Source organism: Protopterus annectens, chromosome 12.part0, assembly GCF_019279795.1.
Source record: "Protopterus annectens isolate FY-2018-M chromosome 12.part0, PAN1.0, whole genome shotgun sequence".
NCBI lineage: Eukaryota > Metazoa > Chordata > Ceratodontiformes > Protopteridae > Protopterus > Protopterus annectens.
Window position 1 is genome coordinate 5,125,863 of NC_056746.1, and position 23,565 is coordinate 5,149,427.

General features: G+C 43.6%; 1 protein-coding gene across 1 annotated transcript in view; it reads left to right on the forward strand.

The window, feature by feature from the left end:
- LOC122817306 (serine/threonine-protein kinase SMG1-like) overlaps positions 1 to 23,565 on the forward strand; it is a gene marked incomplete in the record, with an annotated part of 2,898,779 nt that overhangs the window by 2,801,269 nt on the left and 73,945 nt on the right. The window contains 2 exon segments of the mRNA XM_044090530.1: positions 8,765 to 8,976; positions 9,064 to 9,170. Coding sequence (XP_043946465.1) covers positions 8,765 to 8,976; positions 9,064 to 9,170 — 319 coding nt within the window.

Below are 23,565 nucleotides of genomic sequence, written 5' to 3' on the forward strand. Positions count from 1 at the left end.
GGACCCAGACTTTGGAATCCGGCCGACCGAGGGCTTGCTGAGGCAGGACAACCCACATGTTATGACTGCCGTTGCATGTCTATCGGACATCTACATTAATGGTAGGTACAAAACTGTACTTTTTGGATATTGTGGATGATGCTTTTTCGGAGGCTAACTTGACCCCTGACTCTCTTCCTCCTGCTCCTGTTAAGCCTGATAGATATTACAGGGTTCCTGATTCCCACCAGTTTTTATACAAGAACCCTACTGCTGACCCTGAAACCATTTCTCAGGGTCTTAAGGGAGTTAAGGCTGCTTCTGCCAAAAAACCCATTCCCACTGAAAAGGATTCTAGATCTTTAGAAAGATGGGGCAAAAAAGTGTACACTTCTGCTACTATATCCATTAGGGCTTTAAACTGTCAGTTTCATATGCTGAAATACCAGCAATTTCTCTTGTCTGTTTTAAAACAAAAGCTTACTTCCATTTCTGCCTGTGCAGATGATAAGGAATTACATGACTTATTGCATGCCACAGAACAAGTTGGGAAGCATGGTTTACACTGTGGATTTGATGCCTTGGAGGCTTCTTGTAGGGCTGCCTCCGCACAGTTATTAGAAGGCATGCATGGCTAAAGGAACAAAATTTGCCAGAACAAGTAAAAGCTAAATTATTGGATGCTCCTGTTCAGCATAATGTTTTGTTTGGATCAAAAGCTGAAGAGGTGATTAAAAAGATGGAGGATAAGGCGAAATCCATGCAAACAGTTAAAGATTTCTTACAAGTACAACCACTTTAGCAGGAATTGGCCTTCTAAAAACTGGTCCTTTCCCACTTCAGACAGGCCTCAGAGGGGTAGATATAGACGCTCCCGAGGAAGGCCTCATATACAAGCTTCTTATAGACCAAGACAGTGGACTGCTTCCACCCCTAGGGGAGGAGAGGACAGGTCACAAACTCATAGGAAACAAACTCAATGACTCCCTCTGTTGGGCTGCAGGAACTTCTTGCCTGGAAGCCCCTCTCAGAGGAAAACTCTCTTTTTTTTATCAAAATTGGACTCGTATAACCCAAGACAAGTGGATTCTGGATGTGGTTTCAAGAGGTTACAAATTCCATTTTCATACCCTGCCAAGGAAAAGCAGATGGCCAGACCTTCCAAAACATCAATGGACAGAGGCCTTAAACCAGGTGGAAGCTCTTTTGGCTGTGAAAGCCATAGAACTGGTTCCACTTTCAGAGATGGGACAAGGTTTTTACTCGAGGCTCTTTCTAGTCCCCAGGAAGCAAAATTCATGGAGACCCATTCTGGATCTGTCAGTCTTGAACACCTTTCTAGAGATTCCAAAATTCAAGATGCTTTACCCTACAGCAGCTACTTCCAATGCTGTCCAAAGATGCATGGATGGTAACTTTGGATTTAAAGGAGGCATATTTACACATTCCCATCAGGCGGGAATGCAGAAAATACCTCCGGTTCAAGGCCGGATCGAGGCACTTTCAATTCTCTGCTCTTCCCTTTGGATTGTCTACTGCGCCCAGGGTCTTCACCAAATGCCTGGCTCCAGTAGTAGCTTACTGCAGACTCAAGGGAATTCAAATTTACCCTTATCTGGACGATTGTCTAATTCAGGCAGACAGCAAGGATTCAAGTTCCTGGGATTCTCTGCAAACATAAAAAAGTCAAATTTGAAACCCTCACAACAGATAACTTTTCTGGGTGCTCTTCTAAACACCACAACCCAGATGGCATTTCTGACATCCGAAAAACAATTACAGCTGGCTTCAACTTTCAAAACCTTGGCAACTTTAACTCGGCTATCTGCAAGGAAATTCCTGCAGGCTTTGGGTTACATGGCCTCCTGCATCCTTCTCGTACCATATGCAAGACTACACATGAGGAAAATACAGTGGCACCTAAAAAGTGTATGGTCTCAGCATTGCCACAGTTTAGAAATACTGATCTCCGTCCTTCCTTGTCTTCAAAAGGAATTCCTTTGGTGGTCCAGGGCATGTACTCTAAACAAAGGAAAACCCTTCTGTCTGCCTCCTGCCACTCAAATTCTAACCACGGACTATGCTTGGGGGGCCCATTTTCAGGGCAACTGTCTGCAGGGCCTTTGGACAAAGGATCAGAAGCACCTGCATATCATTTTAAAGGAAATGTTAACCGTTCAGAAAGCTCTAATGGCCTTCAGGAGTCTTCTACAACCAGGACAACTACTAAAAAGGACAGACAACACCACAGTTATGTGGTACATAACCAAGCAAGGGGGATCTCATTCCTACCCCCTTTGCAGACTAGCCTTGGATCTATGGAACACAGCTCTAGCTTGCAATCTGGACCTTCAAGCTCAGTTTCTACCAGGGAAGCAAAACTTCCTGGCAGACAGTGTGAGCAGAAACCTTTCGGATCCACACGAGTGGATGCTGGACACCAAATTATTCAGGATGATAGCAGTCTGGGGATGTCCTCACATAGACCTCTTTGCATCCCATCTCAATCATCAACTACAGAATTTTTGCACCAGGACTTTCCACAAAGAAGCTTGGAAAGTGGATGCCTTGTCATTCAATTGGAGAAACCTCTTGGGATATGCTTTTCCGCCTCTTCCTCTTCTTCCACGGGTATTATTAAAGATAAAACAGGACAAGCCCAAGATGATAATCTTGCTGGCCCCAAATTGGCCTCGACAGTTTTGGTACCCAACTCTAAACAACTTATGTCTGGAGCCCCCTTGGGTTTTACCTCAGTCTCCGAACCTTCTGTCCCAACATCAGGGTCAGGTTCTACACTCCCATGTCAGAACTCTCAGCCTGGCGGCCTGGTTAATCCAGGGCCTTTGATTTCTTCTTTCCTACCCAAGCAGGTTATGGATGTCATTTTAGAAGCCAGACGTCCTAGCACTAGAAAATCTTATGCAGGAAAATGGAAAAGATTTTGTTCCTGGATGCAGGCTCAGGATTCTGATCCTCTTCTTCCGAACATTCCTTTAATTTTACTTTACTTGACAGATCTCTTACATAAGGGTCTCTCTTTCTCTTCCATTAAGATACATGCATCTGCTATTTCCGCTCATTATAATACAGACCTTCCAATCTTTTCCCACCAGCTCATGAGCTAGTTTCTCAGAGGAGCTAAGAACTTAAAACCTCCTAGATCTCCTCCCATTCCTGCTTGGGATCTCAACTATGTTTTGGAAAAACTAACCTTGCCTCCTTTTGAGCCTGCTGCTTCTTCTGACATCAAGTTTTTATCTTGGAAGACAGCCATTCTGTTAGCCCTAACCTCTGCCAGGAGAGTTTGAGTTACAAGCTCATGGCTGTGGAACCTTATATTATTTTTCATCAAGACAGGGTGTATTTGAGGACTAATCCTACCTTCATGCCTAAGGTGGTTTCCAAAGTGGCTTTAAATCAAACTATCCACTTGCCAACTTTTTTCCCCACTCCTCAAAATAAAGGGGAAAGGATCTTACATTCCTTGGATGTACACAGATTACTACGTTTTTACCTGGATAGAACCAAGGACATCAGAAAATCAGAACAATTGTTTGTTTCTTATGCTTCAAGTTCCCAAGGTAAAGCCATTTCAAAACAGACCATTTCTAAATGGATTGCTCATGGAATCAGATTTTGTTATTCACACCATGGAAAGCAAATCCCAGGGAGTATACGGACTCATTCCACCAGAGCTGCTGCCACTTCTGCGGCCTTCCTCAGGGGAGTTCCTACCAAAGACATTTTGGAAGCTGCAACTTGGAGTTCAGTGCATACTTTTTCTAAGCACTACAATCTACCTGTCTACTCTAAGTCTAGGGCAGGCTTTGCCTCTGCAGTTTTGCAGGGCCTTTTAGCCACCCCTTCTACTTTATGACCGCCTCCCTTTCATTCTGCTTTGGGATTCTACCCTACAGTCATGACTGCAACAGTGAAACACGATGAACATAGTACAGTTGTGTACACCTACCATAAATGTAGATGTTCGAGTGCCTTCACTGTTGCAGTCTGGGTTTCCCTCTCTCCTGTCCCCTCTTATTTTTACCTTTGTGTGGTTCCTTTTTTCACCATTCTTCTGAGGTGTATTTGCAAAGGATATGGGACCTTTCTCATTTTGGGACTCCTGACATCTGGGGCAAGAAAAACTGGAGAAGATGGCGTCTGCTGTCAGCTTTGTACTCCTGGCGCTCTGACATCAGGGAGCATGGTTGAACAGCCGACGCCGGACCCAGACTTTGGGATTCTGGCCGACCGAGGACTGCCTGCTGGCAGGGGAGAGCCCTACAGTCATGACTACAACAGTGAAGACACTGTAACATCTACATTTATGGTAGGTGTACACAACTGTACTTTCCCTTGGCATGCTTCCATATGAGGATATTGCATTGGCTTCTATTTGCTCAGTGGTCCATGCAGAATCTATCTATGTCACAGATTCTCATCACAGAGACCTACAAAAAGGATTTACAATGGTGGCTTCAGTCTACACACGTAACGATAGGCAGGCCATTCATCCTTCCCCAACCAGTAGCCACAGTGACCATGGATGCTTCCCAGATTGGGGGGGGGGGCATTATTTGGGACAGACTATTCAAGGAACTTGGCAGCAACCCGAGTACCACTTGCACATCAACATCCTGGAGATGCGAGTGGTGCTTCTGGCGTTGCAAACACTTCAGGACTCACTACCAACGGGGACGATTGCAGTTCAAACAGACATGTCCGTAGTGTGGTACATCAACAAGCAAGGTGGAACCAAATCTTATCCCTTGTGTCGAGAGGCTCCAAGAGTATGGAAGTGGGTGGGTGTCATCAGCGTTTTCTGCTTCCAACGCACATTCCGGGGAAATCCAACTTGATAGCAGACAAGCTAAGCAGGGCAATTCTGATGCAACACAAGTGGTCCCTGAAGCAGGAAATTGCGAGTCAAATTTTTCGCAAAAGGGGCCAGCCTTGCTGCGACCTTTTTGCCACATCCATCAATACCAAATGCAGCAGCTATTTTGCCCTGGTCCCCCAACTGGGACAGTTGCCCAGGGATGCACTTGTTCACGATTGGCCCCCAGGGCTTCTTTATGCCTTTTCCCCATTTCCTCTAATACCCTTAGTTTTTCAGAAAGCACAGTTGCTGAGTTGCAAGCTAATTCTCGTTGCCCCTTACTGGCCTCATCAGATTTGGTTCCCCTTCCTATGTCGCCATCTCCAGGAAGAGCCTTTAATCCTGGACCCAGTTCCAGATCTCCTGGCACATCAGTCAGGAACGCTCCACCCTCCTATTCAGACCCTCAAGCTGACAGCTTGGTTTCTCCACTTCCCGTCTTAACCAGGCTTCCTGACATTTCCCCAGCAGTAAGTCACATTTTGATCTCTTCTCACAAATCTGCAACAAGAAAGATTTATGCCAGCAAATGGAAGAGGTTCTCTTATTGGGCAGCCAAAAACCATATTGACTCTCTTACTGCACCCATTTTGAATTTTCTGGAATTCCTAACTGAGACTTGTAACCAAGGGGCAGCTGCAGCCACCATTTGAGTTCAGCTGGCTGCTATTTCCAAGAATGTTGGAGAAATGGGTTCCAACATTATGTCCCACAGGTTATGCAAAGCTTTCCTAAAAGATACTATCCTCTTGAGACCTCTAGTAAGAGAACCACCTCCTCCTTGGGATCTAAACTTAGTTCTAGCCTCCATGATTCTCCCTCCTTTCGAACCAGCTGCTACTTGTTCTCTGAAGTTCTTGACTTAGAAAACAGTCTTTGACTGCCATTACCTCAGCTAGGAGGGTATCAGAATTACAAGCTCTCTCCATTCATCCCCCTTATTTAATTTTTCACAAAGACAGAGGTTATTTCAGAACCAATCCCTCCTTCCTACCAAGAGTTTGCTCTGAGTCAAATTTAAGTCAGTCAATAGAACTCCCTGTTTTCTTCCCTAGTCATGGCAGCAAGGCAGAATATAAACACCAACTGGATGTGCACAGGACAAAAGAATTCAGAAAATCCGACCAGTTGTTTATATCATTTTCAGAAAACAGGGTACTTCAGTCTCAAAAGTAACCATATCGAAATGGCTTACGGACACCATCACTTATGTTTATAGCTCAAAGTGCAAACTACCACCAGGAAAAATTTGTGGACATTCCACTAGAGCATTATCTACCTTTGTGGCATTTCAGGCCAGACTGCCTTTGGACTCAATTTGTGCCGCAGCTACTTGGGTTAATCCTTATGCCTTCATCTCTCATTACAAGGTAGATGTGGCCTCCGGAACGGGGCATCCTTTGGTTCCACTGTTCTGAAGAGTTTATTCCCGTGAGCCACCTGCTGTCCTAACAAGCAAGAATGAAGGGGAGATAAGGACGACATAACATAAAGAAGTTATGTACTCACCGTAACGTTTCGTGTTTGCTGTCCATAATCTCGCCTTCTTTCTTGCATCCCTTCCCCCTTCCTGGAGGATTGAGAGGAATTATCTGGTATTTGGTTATATGTGATATGATTCCCTTCCTGCCTGAGTTGGATAGGCTTAGGGTCTATTAATGTTGTTTTGCTGGTACCGATAGGTATATATATATATATATATATATATATATATATATATTTGTGTGGGTGTGTGTGTGTATATATATATATATATATATATATATATATATATATATATATATATATACATTTGTGTGTGTAGTATATATATATATATATATATATATATATATATATATATATATATATATATACATTTGTGTGTGTAGTATATATATATATATATATATATATACATATATACATATATATGTTTAGTCTGGTGTTATGGGTTATCACAAATGAGATCTGGGTAAATTTCACATGCTGGGATAGGGTCTAGCCTAGAGCCAGTGGCAGTTCTTGAGCTTTAGAAGGCCGCCGAGTATTGGCTCCTTAACCCAACAAGCAAGAAAGAAGGCGAGATCATGGACAACAAACATGGAACGTTATGGGGAGTACATAACTTTTTTTTGTTTTCACCTATGCTACCAGTATAACTTTTTGATTAAGCATTAGTAGTGTTATGCAGATCCTTGTCAACACCCCAAAAATAATGATGTTCTCAAAGTAGTTGATGACCAAAGAAAAAGGTCCTCCACTCTTTGCTACAGTTAGTAAAGTACAGTCGCACTAAAAGCAAATAAACACATTTAAGCAGCCATGATATCGGCCAGGTTTGCTTTAATGACTGCAGATACTACATTCGTGCCCAGTCTGCAATTTTTTTGCAGTATGTATCACTCCCCCTAACAGCTTGTGCCCCCCTGGGCAGCCACCCACTTCACCCTCCCCTGTCTAACGTTACTGTATTATGAATACAAAGACAAAGGTGGTAGTGTGGATTTTAGGAGAATAGCTTATGATGTGGTGGGAAATTCTGTCAAGGCTGAGTTAGAAGACTGAGAATGTATTGAAAAGATGTTGCACTTTAGGCTAGGTACAAAGGTGCGAGGAAGAGGCAACAACAGAAGTCCAGTGTAGCTGCATAAGAAAGTGAGGCTTACATTTAGGGCAGAAGATAGGGCCCATGAAAGGTTTAAGAGGGCACACTACAAGAAAGCTAACAGAAGGGCAACAAAAATGACAACCGTAGAGGAAGAACTTGGAAGGAAAAGATAAGGACGTATCAGAAAGTGAAACAAATTTTTTTTTCCTTTTTTTAATTTTGGTACATAGCAAAAAAGGAGGAAAGAACTGACAGAACTGGCCAAGCTGAGCAAAGATGAAAAGGAGACCACAGAAGACTTGGGAAAAGGCTCTGATACAAAAGCATGAGGTGTTTGTGTTAGACACTTAAAAGTGCCGTCAAAAAGATGCAAACTGCCAGCCAAAAAAATGAAAGCTCCTAAACAGCTGTAATGGTTTAAATACTTTTTTGCAGGTGGCTGTGCCCACCCACATCCCTGCTACTTATGCATATAAACTCCAAGGTCCACCATCATGAAGTATGGGGAATTTTCAGGGATCCTATAATCTAGATTTTTGTATATAAATCATATCAAATAGTTTTGTAAATTCACTTTTAAGTGTCAAACAGAACTGTTTTACTTTTCTTCCTGGCACCCTAGGTGTGAAGGCAGAGGTATTGAATGTGTGTGTTGCTTAACTTTTCAAAAAAGGAAAGGAGAAGGGAATGTAGTCTCAGGAGGGGGAGGAGTATAAAATAGGGAAAATAATGGACAGAGCCAGAGTAGGGAGAGATGACCTGGAGGGAAAACTGACGGCCCCTAAAAAAGTTGATGCACAAAGACCAGATGAGCTGCCACCAGGAGACCTCAGAAATCTAGCCAGTCCACTGGCAGCTGATGGAGATCAGATCACTAGCTAGTGCAGAAGAGCTTGGGGGAGTAGAAGACAGCACGTATAGTATTTTTCTAATCCAGAGTAGGTAAATGGTCACGCACAGCTGCTAACTACGTAATGGTGCTTTCCAAAAAAGCAGTTACCAGGCAACAAGAGCAAAAGACAAGAGATTCTTGAATTGCAAGATTTTATTGAAATGGGTTAACACTTGACCAAACAAAATTCAAAAGTATGGGGAGAGAAGCGGTAGTTGAAGGATCGATGCTTTAGGAACCCATTTGAAATGGGATTGATTTCAAGAGGTTGAGCAATTGTACTTTAACTGTTTTTGCAGCAAGGCATAGTTTGGGCCTGGTTTTAATTGTCTAAAAATGTGTGGTTCATCTGTAACAGTCTTATGAGATTGCTAAATTAACAGTGAAAGTAACATTTAGAAATTGATCCGTATTACTGCAGGATGAAGAAGCAGCATTGGCAGATAATGAAGATATTCCGTATGAAGGCAGTGTCCGTCACTTTTTGGTAGAATACAAATCATGGCAAGATAACATCCAGACTGTATTATTAACAGTAGTTCAGGCCATGGGACAGGTCCGCAGTCAGGAGCATGTGGAGATGCTGCAGGAAATCACCCCTGTCCTGAAGGAACTGAAAACACAGAGTGAAAGGTAAGATATAAAAAACAGTTGGTCTTCTTTTGGACTGGTTCATATGTTCATGGACTAGCTGATTTATTAATTTTTTTTCTTTTTCAGCATCTACAATGTTCTGGTGAGCTTTGCCTCTCCACTTGTCACAGAAGCTTCAAATGAGTGTGCAAGCCCTACTTCGTCTTCTGTTTATCAGCAGAGCTTTGCTGCAGGTAAGCACTGAGGGGCTACAAAGATGTAATCAGATTTAATATGTAAAGCACTGTTTTTTTTTCCTGTAAATTACTGGAAGCAGTCTTTCACCAAAGCTGAAGCTTGACATGCTTTTTTGCTGAACAGCTGCAGACGTCTTCCCAGCCAGTGTTTTCACTTCACCACCTTTTCTGATTGATTTTCTTTCTGGTTCTCTAAATTTCTTCTTTTATTGCATACAGGCAGCGTGCAGTAATTGAATGTTTCCCAAAGTGATAATTTCATTTGCTGTTATTTCTTACTTTCTTTCGCACTGGGAGATTTGAAATTAAGCTGTTGATCATTGTGCAGCCATCTAGGAAGTCCAGCGTAGCATTATTGTTTGAAAGTTATCTAGGGAGGTTATAAACATTTTTCATAGTTTAACTAGTATATGGGCCAGACAAAAGGAAAATAAACCAAAAATATCTTGGTTGACAGAAGTGTATTACATAGGTTTCTCATGATAAAACAGTTATAATTCCCGTAATGAGGATGTCCTTCAAGGATGCAACTGCAGTCCTAACATTTGGGGTTGTCCTGCCTCAGGCAGCCCTTCGGTCGGCCGGATTCCAAAGTCTGGGTCCGGCGTCGGCTGATGTCGCCCTTTCCCCGACGTCAGAGCGCCTGGGGTATAAAAACGTCAGCCGACACCATCTTCCTCAGTCTTTCTTGCCGCGTGGTGCCCGAAGCAGAAGCAGTTCGCAAGTGCCGGTCGACCAGCTCCTGTGTTTTCAGCTACTGAAGTCTTCAAAAAAGCTAAGTACCCCTTTGGGGACCTTTTCTTGCCTCAGCCGATGTCAGATAAAAGTGAAAAAGTTAATAATTGTTTAACTTGTGAGAAACAAATACCTCATAAGGATTTCCACTCTTACTGCCTACCCTGCCTAGGCCCAGAACACAACGTCTCGGCCTGTGCAGCTTGTGCCTCTTTCAATAAACGCACTCTTAGGCATCGGTCAGAGTTTGCACAGGATTATTTTGGGAAAGATTTCTGTTATATCATGCCGTCGGAGCTTCCGACAGCACATTTACCTAAAAAACAGAAGGATAAGGACCGACACTCGCGGTCTCGGCTGACACCACGCTTAGGCCTACCGCGAGTGTCTCGGTCTCTTCTGAGCCGGTTTCGCAACCGCTACAGACCGACGACACCGCTCCACCGGTTACTTCGGTACCGGAGGCCAGCCCGGTGCCGGTTTCTGTTCTCCCCTCTGAGACCGTAGCCCAGGATATTTCTGACACCATTTCAGTGGATAAGACTACTCCAGCATGTGGGGCTGCCAGGCCTCCAGTGTCTATGTCCATTAAGGCCTTCACACGTGCTAAGGCTGCCAAACAGGCTAAGTCTCTCCCTCCAAGATCTGTTTCTCTGGGATCCACTTCTTGTTCTCAAATTTTAAGTTTAGCTGAGGACCTTATTTCTTTAATTAGGGGTTCACAGCCTCATCCAGATAGAGGCTCTCAGCCTTCTGACAAGAGGCCTAGGGTTGAGCAGGTAGACTCCCAGTCCTCCGATGAGGCCTCAGGTGACTCTGCACATTCAGACTACCAGGAGGAGGCCTTCCCGGCCTACGAGGATTCTGATGCGGAGGAATCTATTCCCTCTGCTTCTCCTCCTGAGGAGTTTTCCTTTGGGGAAACGCTTCATTCCATGAGGGAACACTTCAAATGGCAAGGCCAAGAATACTCAGATTCTAGAAAAGGTTAAGGAATTTTTAAAGCTACCTCAGCATAGACCCTTAGCTATTCCTCCAGTTTTAAATGTTTTAGATGATGTGTACTTAGAATCTAGTGTCTCCCCTGACTCCCTCCCCCCTGCTCCTGTCAAGCCAGACAGGTACTACAGGGTCCCAGACACACATCAATTTCTGTTCAAGGGCCATATTGCTGACCCTGAAACTATTTCTCAGGGGCTTAAAGGGGTTTCCTCCACTACTGCTAAGAACCCACTCCCTTCGGAAAGAGATTCTAGGGCTTTAGAAAGGTGGGGCAAGAAAGTATATACATCTTCCACCATTTCTATGCGAGCATTAAATTGTCAATTTCATATGATTCAGTATCAGGAATACATGTGGGATGACTTGCAAAAGAAACTGGCTTCCCCTGAACCATTAGATAGAAAGGGGTTACAGGAATTGGTTCATAATACTAAGCAGGTTAGCAGCCATTTCCTTCAGTGTGGATATGATGCATTGGAAGCTTCATGTAGAGCAACAATGACAGGTGCGGTCATACGCAGACATGCTTGGTTAAAGGAACAAACATTGCCAGACCATGTGAAAATTAAGCTTTTGGACGCACCACTAGAGAAACATAAGCTATTTGATGCTACTGCACAAGAGGTTTTAAAGAAAACAGAGGAAAAGGCAAAATCAGTGCAAACAGTCAAAGATTTCCTCCAGGTACAGCCTCCAAGATTCAGCAGGAATTGGCCTTCTAAGCATTGGTCCTTTCCTGACACAGACAAATTTCAGAGAGGCAAAAACAGACGTGGCAGAGGTAGAGGGCAAACTCGAGGCTCCTATAGAGGACGTCAATGGCAGCCTCCGAACCAGAGAGGTGGGGCAGGACCTTCCACTGCTCCGCCAGGACAATCTCAATGACTTGACTTTGACTCCACCATCCAGGGCTCAATTAGAAGCACCTTTGGGCGGAAAATTATCTTTATTCTCACAAAATTGGCACAATATTACAAAGGACAAATGGATACTGGAGATAATAGACAAAGGATACAGATTCCATTTTCATACACTGCCAACAAGACATGGCAGGCCAAACCTGCCACCAAATCAAAGGGCAGAGGCACTCAAACAAATAACAAACCTACTTCAAATAAGAGCAATAGAAAAGGTTCCTTCTGCAGAACAAGGACAAGGATTTTATTCAAGACTGTTCCTTGTTCCAAGAAAAGAAAACCAATGGAGACCCATTCTGGACTTGTCCGCACTGAATACTTACCTTATTGTGCCAAAATTCAAAATGCTGACTTTACAGCAACTCCTTCCCATGCTGGGCAAGGGGTCTTGGCTGGTAACTCTGGACCTCAAGGAGGCATACCTGCATGTCCCAATCAGACAAAGTTGCAGAAGGTACCTCAGATTTCTTGCAGGCTCAGAGCATTATCAATTGTCAGCATTGCCCTTTGGCTTATCTACTGCGCCCAGAGTGTTCACGAAATGCCTGGCATCAGTAATTGCACATTGCAGACTTCAGGGGATACAAATATACCCTTACCTGGACTGACTGCCTTATACAAGCGGACAGCCAACAAGCCTTGTTAAAAAACTTGGACTATGTCATTCACCTACTGCAGGCCTTGGGATACACAGTCAATATTCAGAAATCAAGTCTCGTACCATCCCAACAAATACCTTTCCTGGGTGCCACACTGGACACAAACACCCAGATGGCATTTCTGACAAAAGAAAAACAATTACCAGAATACTTCAGAAGATTGGCAACACACACCCAGATGACTGCAAGGAAAATCCTGCAGGCCCTGGGTTTCATGGCATCTTGCATTCTTCTGATTCCACATGCAAGGCTGCATATGAGAAAACTACAATGGTATCTAAAAAGTCTATGGTCTCAGCACAGCCACAGCCTGGATACATGGATCCCACTCATTCCATGCCTTCAAAAGGAATTTCTGTGGTGGGCTCAAGCAAGCCAAATAAACAAAGGTCTGCCTTTCAGCAAGCCTCATACAAGTCAAACCATAACAACAGACGCCTCAGACCATGGATGGGGGGCGCACATGGAGGGCAGATGCATTCAAGGACAATGGACACAAAAAGAAAAGCACCTGCATATCAACCACAAAGAAATGCTGGCAGTGATGCATGCAATCAAGGCCTTCGAAAAGTTCATGCATCAGGGCCATCTACTAATAAAGACAGACAATACCACAGTTATGTGGTACATAAACAAGCAAGGAGGTACCCATTCCTACCCTCTTTGCAGACTGGCAATGAATCTCTGGGATATTTCCCTACAACTGAAAATAGAGCTACAATCCCAGTTTGTACCAGGGAAGGACAATGTTCTGGCGGACAGCCTAAGCAGAAACATCATGGATCCACACGAATGGATGTTGCATCCAGACATTTTCGTACAAATAGCTCAAGCATGGGGAAGGCCGGATATAGATCTTTTTGCCTCCCACTTCAATCACCATCTGAAAAAGTTTTGCACAAGGACATACCATCCTCAAGCATGGAAGGTGGACGCTCTCTCCTTCAGTTGGAACTCTCTAACACTATATGCCTTCCCACCTCTTCCTTTGATGACCAAGGTGTTACTAAAGATCAAGACAGAGCAACCGAAAGTCATACTGATAGCTCCAGACTGGCCAAGACAACACTGGTACCCACTGCTACGGAGCTTGACACACACCAATCCGTGGCTCCTTCCTCAATGGCCACTTCTTCTGACACAGCACAATTACAGGACACTACACCCCAACTTGAAAACATTGAAGCTGACAGTTTGGAAGATTCCATGACTATTACTCAGGATACACTTTCCAAAAGAGTAAAAGATATCATCCTGGAGGCGCGCAGACCTTCCACTAGAAAAACATACTCAGCAAAATGGGAGAGATTTCTTATCTGGAACAGCAAAAAGGGTCAAGACCCATCAGTGATGAGCATTCCACAGATCCTGGAATACTTGGCTGAAATGCTCCACAATGGCCTTTCATATTCTTCCATAAAAATACATGCTTCAGCAATATCTGTCAAATATAACACTGATCCGCCTGTATTTTCTCACCCATTGCTAAGACAGTTTCTAAGAGGTATAAAGAACATCAACCCTCCAAGGAAACCACCAGTGCCTGCATGGGACCTCAACTTCATGCTGGAAAAATTAACTCTTCCTCCCTTTGAACCAGCAGCATCTTCAGAGTTGCAATTTCTGTCTTGGAAGACAGCCTTCCTTCTGGCAGTAACCTCAGCAAGAAGAGTCTCTGAGCTACAGGCCCTTATGGCAATACAACCATTTCTCATTTTTCACCAGGACAGAATTTCTTTGAGAACCAATCCGTCATTCATGCCAAAGGTGGTATCCAGGGTGTCCCTGAATCAAGCTATTCACCTGCCTACCTTCTTTCCCAATCCTCAAAATAAAGGAGAGAGACTTCTGCACACCTTGGACATACACAGACAGTTGCGCTACTACTTGGACAGAAGAAAGTCTTTCAGAAAATCTGACCAGCTTTTTGTAGCTTTCGCTGCTGGATTGCAGGGAAAAGCAATTTCCAAACCGACAATTTCTAAATGGATTGGAAATTGCATTCGATTCTGCTACTCTTTTCATGGAAAAACTGTGCCAGCTGACATCAGGCCACATTCCACCAGAGCTACAGCCACCTCCACAGCTTTGTTAAGAGGAGTGGCAACAAAGGACATTTTAGAAGCTGCTACATGGAGCTCCGTGCATACATTTTCCAAACATTACAACCTGCCTTTATACTCCAGGTCCAGAGCAGGGTTTGCCTCTGCAGTCCTGCAGGGCATTTTAGCTACACCATCTTTGTCTTAGTGCCTACCACCCCCAGGTTGGCTATGGTATTCAACCCATATGTCAGGACTGCAGTTGCATCCTTGAAGGACATAGTACAGTTTTGTACCTACCATAAATGTAGATGTCCGATAGGTATGCAACTGCAGTCAGGTTTTCCCTCGCACCTACCCCTCTGTGGTATACTTTTGGGTTTCTACCCCTCAATTTAGCTACCTGGGGTAATCTTTTATGGTGTATTTGTTTTTATGCTGTTGTACTTGTCTGGAATTTTTTCTCTATTTTTCAAAATTTAGCCTTCCTTAGAGGGCACCTGGCATCTGGGACAAGAAACACTGAGGAAGATGGCGTCTGCTGACGTTTTTATACCCCAGGCACTCTGACGTCGGGGAAAGGGCGACATCAGCCGACGCCGGACCCAGACTTTGGAATCTGGCCGACTGAAGGGCTGCCTGAGGCAGGACAACCCCATATGTCAGGACTGCAGTTGCATACCTATCGGACATCTACATTTATGGTAGGTACAAAACTGTACTTTATTAGTATTTATTTGACATTTGTTTACTGGGAAGTTCGACTAGGTACGTACCCATTTTCAGCGGAGGCCTGGGAAAAAAAGCTCCAGAAGTACAATAGCAAGATTACAAATTTACATAGATTACAAAAGACTATCACAACAACGAAGTACAGTTTGTATATACATGAAAAATAAATGATGTTAGAACACCATATACAGGCATTAACTCAAGCATTTTTTTCAGTAGATACAATTGAGGTCTCTTAAAAGAGAAAGTAGAGTAGAAGTGAAATGAAAGAATATTTCAGTGTTAAAGTATACTGAAGGAAAGGCTAGAAAGGAGGGTATATCACAAGGATGGGTCAAGAGAAAGTACAGTCAATCCCGATTTAAGAGAATAGTAATGAGTACTAAGATGGCATGGAACATGGGGTAGATCCAGTTGTTGGACAGATGTTCTTGCATTCAAGCCTTGAAGGAGTAGTAGTGAGGTATTGGTCTGACTGAATATCCAAACATTAAATGAAAACTTAACTTCAACCACATGATGTTCCAGCAGAAGGCAAGAAGATGAGGTACCAGAACATTGTATTAAAGAAGTTTTGTCCTGCCAGTGGTGTTCCTGTTTCTGTTCCTAATCGTATTTGTGATTGGTGTGATTGATTCTGGAATACTAGTCCAGGATTTGGCAACACAGTGTGAATACAGGCAAGCTCCATTTGATCTTTGATGTTTGTCAATGGCTAGTAGACTTTTGTGAGAAGAATGCAGGTCACGAGATGGAATATAATGTTGAAGTAGTGTTGAGGTAGTTTGTGAAAATGGGGAGTTAGAGTATTTTGTGCATTAATTTTACTTTATTAAAAGTCAGTAGGTGGGGTAGTTCTAGCCACTTAAGGTGGAGTTGATTAATTTTTTTTAATCCTATACAGCATGTCCAGTTTTTGATTTGTCTTTGTTATTGATATGCAGGTCAAACTTAAGATTGTTGTCAGTTGTTTTACCCAACAGCTTAGTGTGTGAAGCAATGTCAGTTGTAGTATTGTTAAGAGAAGTAATTGTTAAGTTACAGTTGTCATGGGAGAATTGTTTGGGTAAGAATAGCAGAAGGTTGGGGTTTTGGGGAATGAGTAGGAGGTGGTTGTTGGTGAGCCAAAACTCAATGAATTGAAAGCTTTTTGGGTTATATTTTGCAGATAGCCAAGTTTGTTAGAGGAGCAGATTAAAGTAGAGTCAGCATATTGAATTAAGGGTTGCTTGTTTAGCGGAGGCATGATGGTGGTTAAAAAAAATGTTGAAGACGAGTGGTCCCAGTATTGAGCTTTGAGGTACCCCATTGCTAACTGGGTAAAGGAGGACAGAAACTGGAATTCCATTTGACTGATTGCAATCTGTTAGAGAGAGAACTGGTGAACCGTTGTATTGTAGTTTCTGCTAAGCCAGGAAGGAATAGATGAGAAAAGAGTTTGGGGTGGAAGACAGTGTCAGAAGGTTTAGAAAGATCTAGAAATAGAGACTAGACAAAGTTTCCTGTATCAAAAGCTTTAGTCACTGTCAGTGAAGGATAATAGAGCAGTGGTAGTATTATGTGCAGGTATGAATCCGTGTTGGATAGGAGAAAGATTGTTGATCCTCGGCTGGGGTGCCTTCCGTGCGGAGTCTGCATGTCCTCCCTGTGGTCGCATGCGTCTCCTCTGGGTGCTCCGGTTTCCCGTCATATCCCAAAGACATGCTGTAGGTGGATTGGGTACTCTAAATTGGCCCTAGGTGTGAGGTGTGCCTTCCAGTGGGCACTGGGCTGGCAACTTGGGTGGGAGGATGGCATAATGGTTAAGGTGTTTACCTTACAGACACAAGGTGCAGGGTTTGATTCTCACATGGGGTAATTGGCTAGGCTTAAAATGGCCCACAAGGGTAGTTAGCCTAGTACTAATCTATGAACCTATAAACTTGACACCATAAAGCCATAAAACTTCACTGCCACTCATGAGCGGACAGGTGATCCGCTGTGGCGACCCCTAACTGGGAAAAGCAGAAAGAAGAAGAAGAGGTATTGAAGAAATTGTTTGTGGATGCATTTCTTTAGAACTTTGGATAGAGAAGAAAGAATAGCAATAGGTCTATAGTAAAATATGTCTGTAGAAGTGCCTCCTTTGTGGAGAGGAAGGAAGAAGAACTTTTTCCACAATGTGGGGACATGGGCTTCCTTGATAGATCTATTAAGTATGGAAACTGGGTAAGCTATTGAGTCAGCTACCATTCTTAGATATTCATTTGGAAGATTATCAGCAGAGGAGGAACAATGTTTGCGTTTGCTCAGCAGAGACTTAATGAAGGAAGTGGGTATTGGTTGCTACAATGTTTTTGGATTGGATTTCTGCTGATTTTGTGGTTTTGCGAAAATTGTCCAAGTTTACTTGTTTCTTTACTAAGTTACGCAGTGTCCTTAAAGTGTTATAGATTATTGTTTGTCTTCTGTTTTAAGTAGCATGCCCAGCGCTCATCTCTTTTTGCATGAGGGATCTGGTATTCACAGAAAGCTATGGAGAGTAGTTAATTTTGAGAGACTTTCTTTCTGGCAGGAGCTAATCTGTTTAAAGTGTTAAGGAATGTAAAGTTGAAATTTTCAACTGCTTCATCAAGGGGTAAGTATTTAAGGAAAGACCAGCTGATAGCATTTAATATATTAGTAAAAGTCTGCTGGTTAAAGTGGGTTAAGTTACATACAGTCTCATAAATGTGTTTGCACAGGTGAGTGATGACTCTGGTTGTGCAGATATGTTGGTGGTTGTGCAGATATGTTGGTGATCACTAACAGAGTCTGGTAGTATTTTGTACTGAATAAAATTACTAGGGTGGGAGACCAAAATCCAGTCAATAGTCGAGCCTTTTTGGTATGATGAGTTGGTATAGGTTGGGTGAGTTATGAAATACCAAAGAGGTTCATGCTGTCTGTGGGGAATTTTGCCAGTCAGTGCTGATACCAAATATTACAGTTTATAGAGAGAAATTGGTTGGCACCCAGGATAGGATATTTTCAAGAGTTGATGTATTGTTGCCTGGGGGAATGTACCGTGCAATAATACAGATATACTCACCTATCTTAACTTAAATAGCAATAAAAATAAGTTTGGCTTTGTCAAAGGGAGAGGTACAGTATGGTTATAAAGAGTTAGAGACGGAATCTGTATAGAATGTAGCTGCTCCACCATATGTCTTACGAGTCGGTCAGCTCTAAACATATTGAAACCAGGGGGAAGAACTTCAGTATCTTCAGTGTGTAGTTTTGATGTAGGTTTCAGTGATTACTAATATGTCAGTGGATTGTAGGGTTATCCAAGCATGTAATTTGGAGACTTTATTGCAAATGCTATGTATGTATGTTTATTGAGATAAATTTGAGCTTATTTTGTGAAGCTGGAGTATTGGTTAGGGATGGGAATGGTGTGAAATTGGGACCTGGGTTAGTCTTCAAAGAAGGCGCACCCATTTACGCACGCACCTACCTGCATAATTTTAGACATCACTCAACTGTGTGGAGGACATGCAGACGCCACACAGAAAGCGCTGCAGCTGAGAATCGAATAGGAGAACCTCTTGCTGTGAGGCGACAACGCTAGCCACTGCACAAGTAGTGATGTGTGAAATTGGAGAAAGAGGGAGTGTCTGTAGGAGAGCAGAGTGTAGACGAAATTGGAGCTAGAAATGGAGAGAGGAGACCGAGAACGGCATAATGGTGAGAAGGGTAAGGAGAATCATGGTAGAGTTAGGACTGGAAGGAATTCCAGGAAAAGAGTAGTGTAGGTTGTAGCAAATGGTTAAGAAGATAGATGAGGAGGAAGATAGCAAGGTATAAATGTGTAAAGGTTAGCTAAAGGTGAAGATGAGGGAGTTGGGGGAAGCTTAGGCTTTTGTATTGTAGAGTATACAGTTGTAATGTTGGAGGATGGAGTGATTGGAGAGAGGAAATTAGAAGTATTGATGTGGTAGAGAGCTGGAAGTGGGTAGAAATGTTTGTATTGGAAGTGGGTAAAAATGTATGTATAAGAAAGGGAAAGATAACAGTAAGGGATGTGTGTGTGTGATAGTTCTAGTAATGAGTTGGTTGCTTGAGTGTAAGAGGAAGTTCGGTGGAGCTACCAGAGGTGTGGTGTAGAGTAGTGAGGTTTAAATTTAGAGGTAGTGGGGATGGGTGAGGTTTGGGGTAAGGGTAGGGGAGCAAAGTGAGCCAGAGCACAGAGAATGCAAATGGTCTGGGTAGAAGCCCCAGAGAGAGAGTGCATCACTAGGTAAGTCTCCAAATAAAAACAATCAGTGAGGCAGCAAAAATTCAGAAAATTGCTTAATTCTTGCAGTATTGGGAATACGAATGTAAGGACAGAGCAGTTTTGCACACAGCGCTAGAAAACCTGAACTTGAGGTCGAATTTTGCTTGTGTGCGTCTTAAATCGAAAATTGCCAACTGCCAAGAATTCTTTCTGATGTTCATCGTGTTTCACTGTTGCAGTCATTACACTTGGGTTATCCTGCTTGCAGGCTACCCGCAGTCAGCCTGAATTCCAAAGTCCTGGTCCGGCGTGGATTGCTGTCGCCTCTTCCCTGAAGTCAGTGCGCCAGGGGTATAAAAGATGCAGCTGACGCCATTTTCTTCAGTCTTTCTTGCCGCGTGGTGCTCAAAGCAAAAGCAGTTCGCAAGTGGCCGGTCCGCCGACTGAATTTCAGTTCCAAAGTCTTCAATAAAGCTAAGTGCCCCGTTGGGGAAACTTTTTTCTTGCTCCAGAGCGATGACAGAAAAAGTTAACAATTGTATGTCTTGTGGGAAGCAAATACCTCATAAGGATTTTCATTTTTACTGTATTCCTTGCCTAGGCCCTGACCACGACATTGCTAATTGTCGGTTTTGTGCTAGATTTAACCAATGCACTATTACGCGTCGGAACGATTTTGCATTTCATTATTTTGGCCGTAGGTTTAACTATGCAATGCCGTCGGAATAGCTGACCGGAGTTCATAAAAAGTGCAAGGATAAAGAAAAGGACAGGCATCCGAGGTCCAAAACCGACTACGAAGCCTCCTCTAGGCCAGTCGCCGGTTCTCAGTGAGGCGCTTTCTCAGCCCCTGACGCACGCTACCTCAGAGCCACAGGCCGCCTCCAACTCCCACGTGGAGACAACTAGGCCTCTGGATACTCAAGGTATTGGGCCTTCGGAAGCTAATCCCTCGGATGGGTCCGGAGCCGCTGAGCAGGCATCGGCTTCTGGGGTGTTTTCAGACCTACTCAGCTTTATATCAAGCCAACTTCAGCATCCAAGACAAAGACTAAAACAGTTTTAAAGACAAGGAAATAAGTACAGCATTCTCCAGGAAAAACGTCCATGCCTAAGAAACAGACGCTTAAAATGGCTGAAGACCTAATTACTTTGATCAGGGGTTCCCATCCCCCTCCTGATAAGAGGCCTAGGCAAGACACTGAATATGATTCCTCTGATCAGGTTTCCATTTCCTCTGACTCCTGTTCAGAACAGGGATATTCTATTCCTCCCTATGAGGATTCTGATGCTGAAGAATCTATTCCTTCAGCTTCTCCTCCTGAGGATTATTCCTTTGGGGAAACCTTGCATACCATGAGGGAGCATTTCCACTGGGAGAGCCAAGATTATTCAGAATCTAAGAAAAGGCTCATTTCTACTACCTCAGCACAGACCTCTTGCTATTCCACCTGTTTTAGACATTGTAGATGATGTATTTTCAGAGTCAGGACGGTCTCCCGACTCTTTACCTCCTGCACCTGTTAAGCCAGACAGATATACTACAGGGTTCCAGATTCTCATACATTTCTATGCAAAAACTCTGCTGCTGACCCAGGAACTATATCTCGGGGACTCAAAGGGGTCAAGGCCTCTACTGCAAAAAACCCTGTCCCCTCAGATAGGGATTCAAGAGCACTGGACAGATGGGGGAAAAAGTTTACACTTCTGCTACCTTGGCTATAAGGGCTTTAAATTGTCAGTTTCATATGCTTAAATATCAGCAATACTTAACGTCACTGTTAAAGCAGAAAATGTTGACAAATTCTGAATGCTCTGAGAACAAGGAAATGCAGGATTTATTGCATGTAGCTGAACAAGTGGGAAAGCATACTTTGCAATGTGGTTTTGATTCACTGGAGGCCTCTTGCAGGGCTGCAGGTACTGGTTCTGTCATTAGAAGGCATGCTTGGTTAAAGGAACAGAATCTGCCTGATCATGTTAAAGCAAAATGATTGGATGCTCCATTACATCATGATACTTTGTTTGGTGTTAAGGCAGAAGAGGTGTTGAAGAAAATGGAGGATAAAGCTAAATCAATGCAGACAGTAAAGGATTTCTTACAGGTACAGCCACCCAGATTTAGCAGGAACTGGCCTTCTAAGAATTGGTCCTTTCTAGTGTCAGGCCACAAAGAGGCAGATACAGATGCCCTAGAGGCAGACAACAGCCCCAGGGCTCATACAGGCCCAAACAATGGTGTGCTTTTACCTCCAAAAGCGGAGAAGACAAAAAACAGCCTTATAGGAAACCGTTCCAGTGACTTCCCTCTGCCAATGCCAAGCACTTATCTTTTGGCAGCACCCTTAGGGGGAAAGCTAGCACTTTTTCCACAAAATTGGCACATGATCACCCAGGACAAATGGGTCTTAAATATAGTCTCTCAGGGCTACAGGTTCCACTTTCACACCCTTCCAAAGGCAAAAGGTATGCCAGACCTGCCATACAATCAATGGGCAGAGGCACAAAAACAAGTTTCATCTCTCATGGACATGAGGGCTTTTCAGCCAGTGCCACAAAAAGAGCAGGGACAAGGTTTTTACTCAAAACCTTTCTTAGTACCAAGAAAGGACAAAGCCTGGAGACCAATTCTGGACCTGTCTATTCTAAATACTTTTCTGGACGTTCCAAAATTCAAAATGTTGACTCTGCAGCAGCTTCTGCCCATGCTGGGCAAGAAGGCTTGGCTTGTAACTTTGGACCTCAAAGAGGCATACCTGCATGTCCCAATCAGGCAATCTTGCAGAAGATACCTCAGATTCATAGCTGGCTCAATGCACTACCAATTCTCTGCACTGCCCTTTGGCTTATCTACTGCGTCCATGGTCTTCACAAAATGCCTGGCACCAGTAATTGCATTTTGCAGACAAAGAGGAATTCAAATATAACCCTACTTGGATTGCCTTATTCAAGCAGAGACCAAAGACATTCTACTAAAGCACCTGGCGTTTGTAAAAAGATTACTAATTTGCCTAGGGTACATAGTAAACAAGAAGAAATCATAACTAGTACCCTCTCAAGAGATATTCCTGGGTGCAAGCTTAAATACAACTGCCCAGATGGCTTATCTCACGCCAGACAAACAAAGGCAACTGACTTCTTACTTCGAAAGCATGGCAACAAAGACCCAGTTATCTGCAAGAAAAATTCTGCAGGCTCTGGGCTACATGGCATCCTGCATTCTACTAATTCCATATGCAAAACTGCATATGAGGAAGCTACATTGGTATCTAAAAAGTGTTTGGACTCAACATTGCCACAGCCTGGAAACATTAATTACTCTCATTCCCTGCCTGCAACAGGAGTTTCGATGGTGGGCACAGGCCTGTCACCACAACAAGGGACAGCCATTCACTTTACCCACAGCCAGGCAGACACTAACAACAGATGCATCAGATTATGCCTGGGGGGCACACATGGCAGGAAAATGTATTCAGGGTGCATGGCCCACAAGCCATATGCATCTTCATATCAATCAAAAAGAGATGCTAGCTGTACAGAATGCCCTGACAGCCTTCAAGGACCTACTTCATCTGGGACAACTGCTGATAAAGACGGACAATACTACAGTCATGTGGTACATAAACAAACAAGGAGGCACACATTCCTACCCCCTCTGCAGACGAGCCATGACTTTGTGGAACACAGCATTGACTTATCAAGTACACCTGCAAGCACAATTCCTGCCAGTAAAGACAAATACTTTGGCAGACGAACTAAGCAGAAATCTCATGGATCCTCACGAGTGGAAACTAGATCCACAAGTTTTCAGCATGATAACAGGGAAATGGAGATGCCCAGACATAGATATATTTGCCTCCCCTCACAACTGCCAGCTACAGAGATTCTGCACTCGGACTTATCACAAGCAAGCATGGAAAGTGGACACCCTTTCAGCTGGAAAGCCCTTACAGTATATGCCTTCCCTCCCCTGCCTCTCCTCCCCAAGGTACTCCTAAAGGTCAGACAAGAGAAGCCAAAAATTATCCTGATTACCCCAGACTGGCCACGCCAGCACTGGTACCC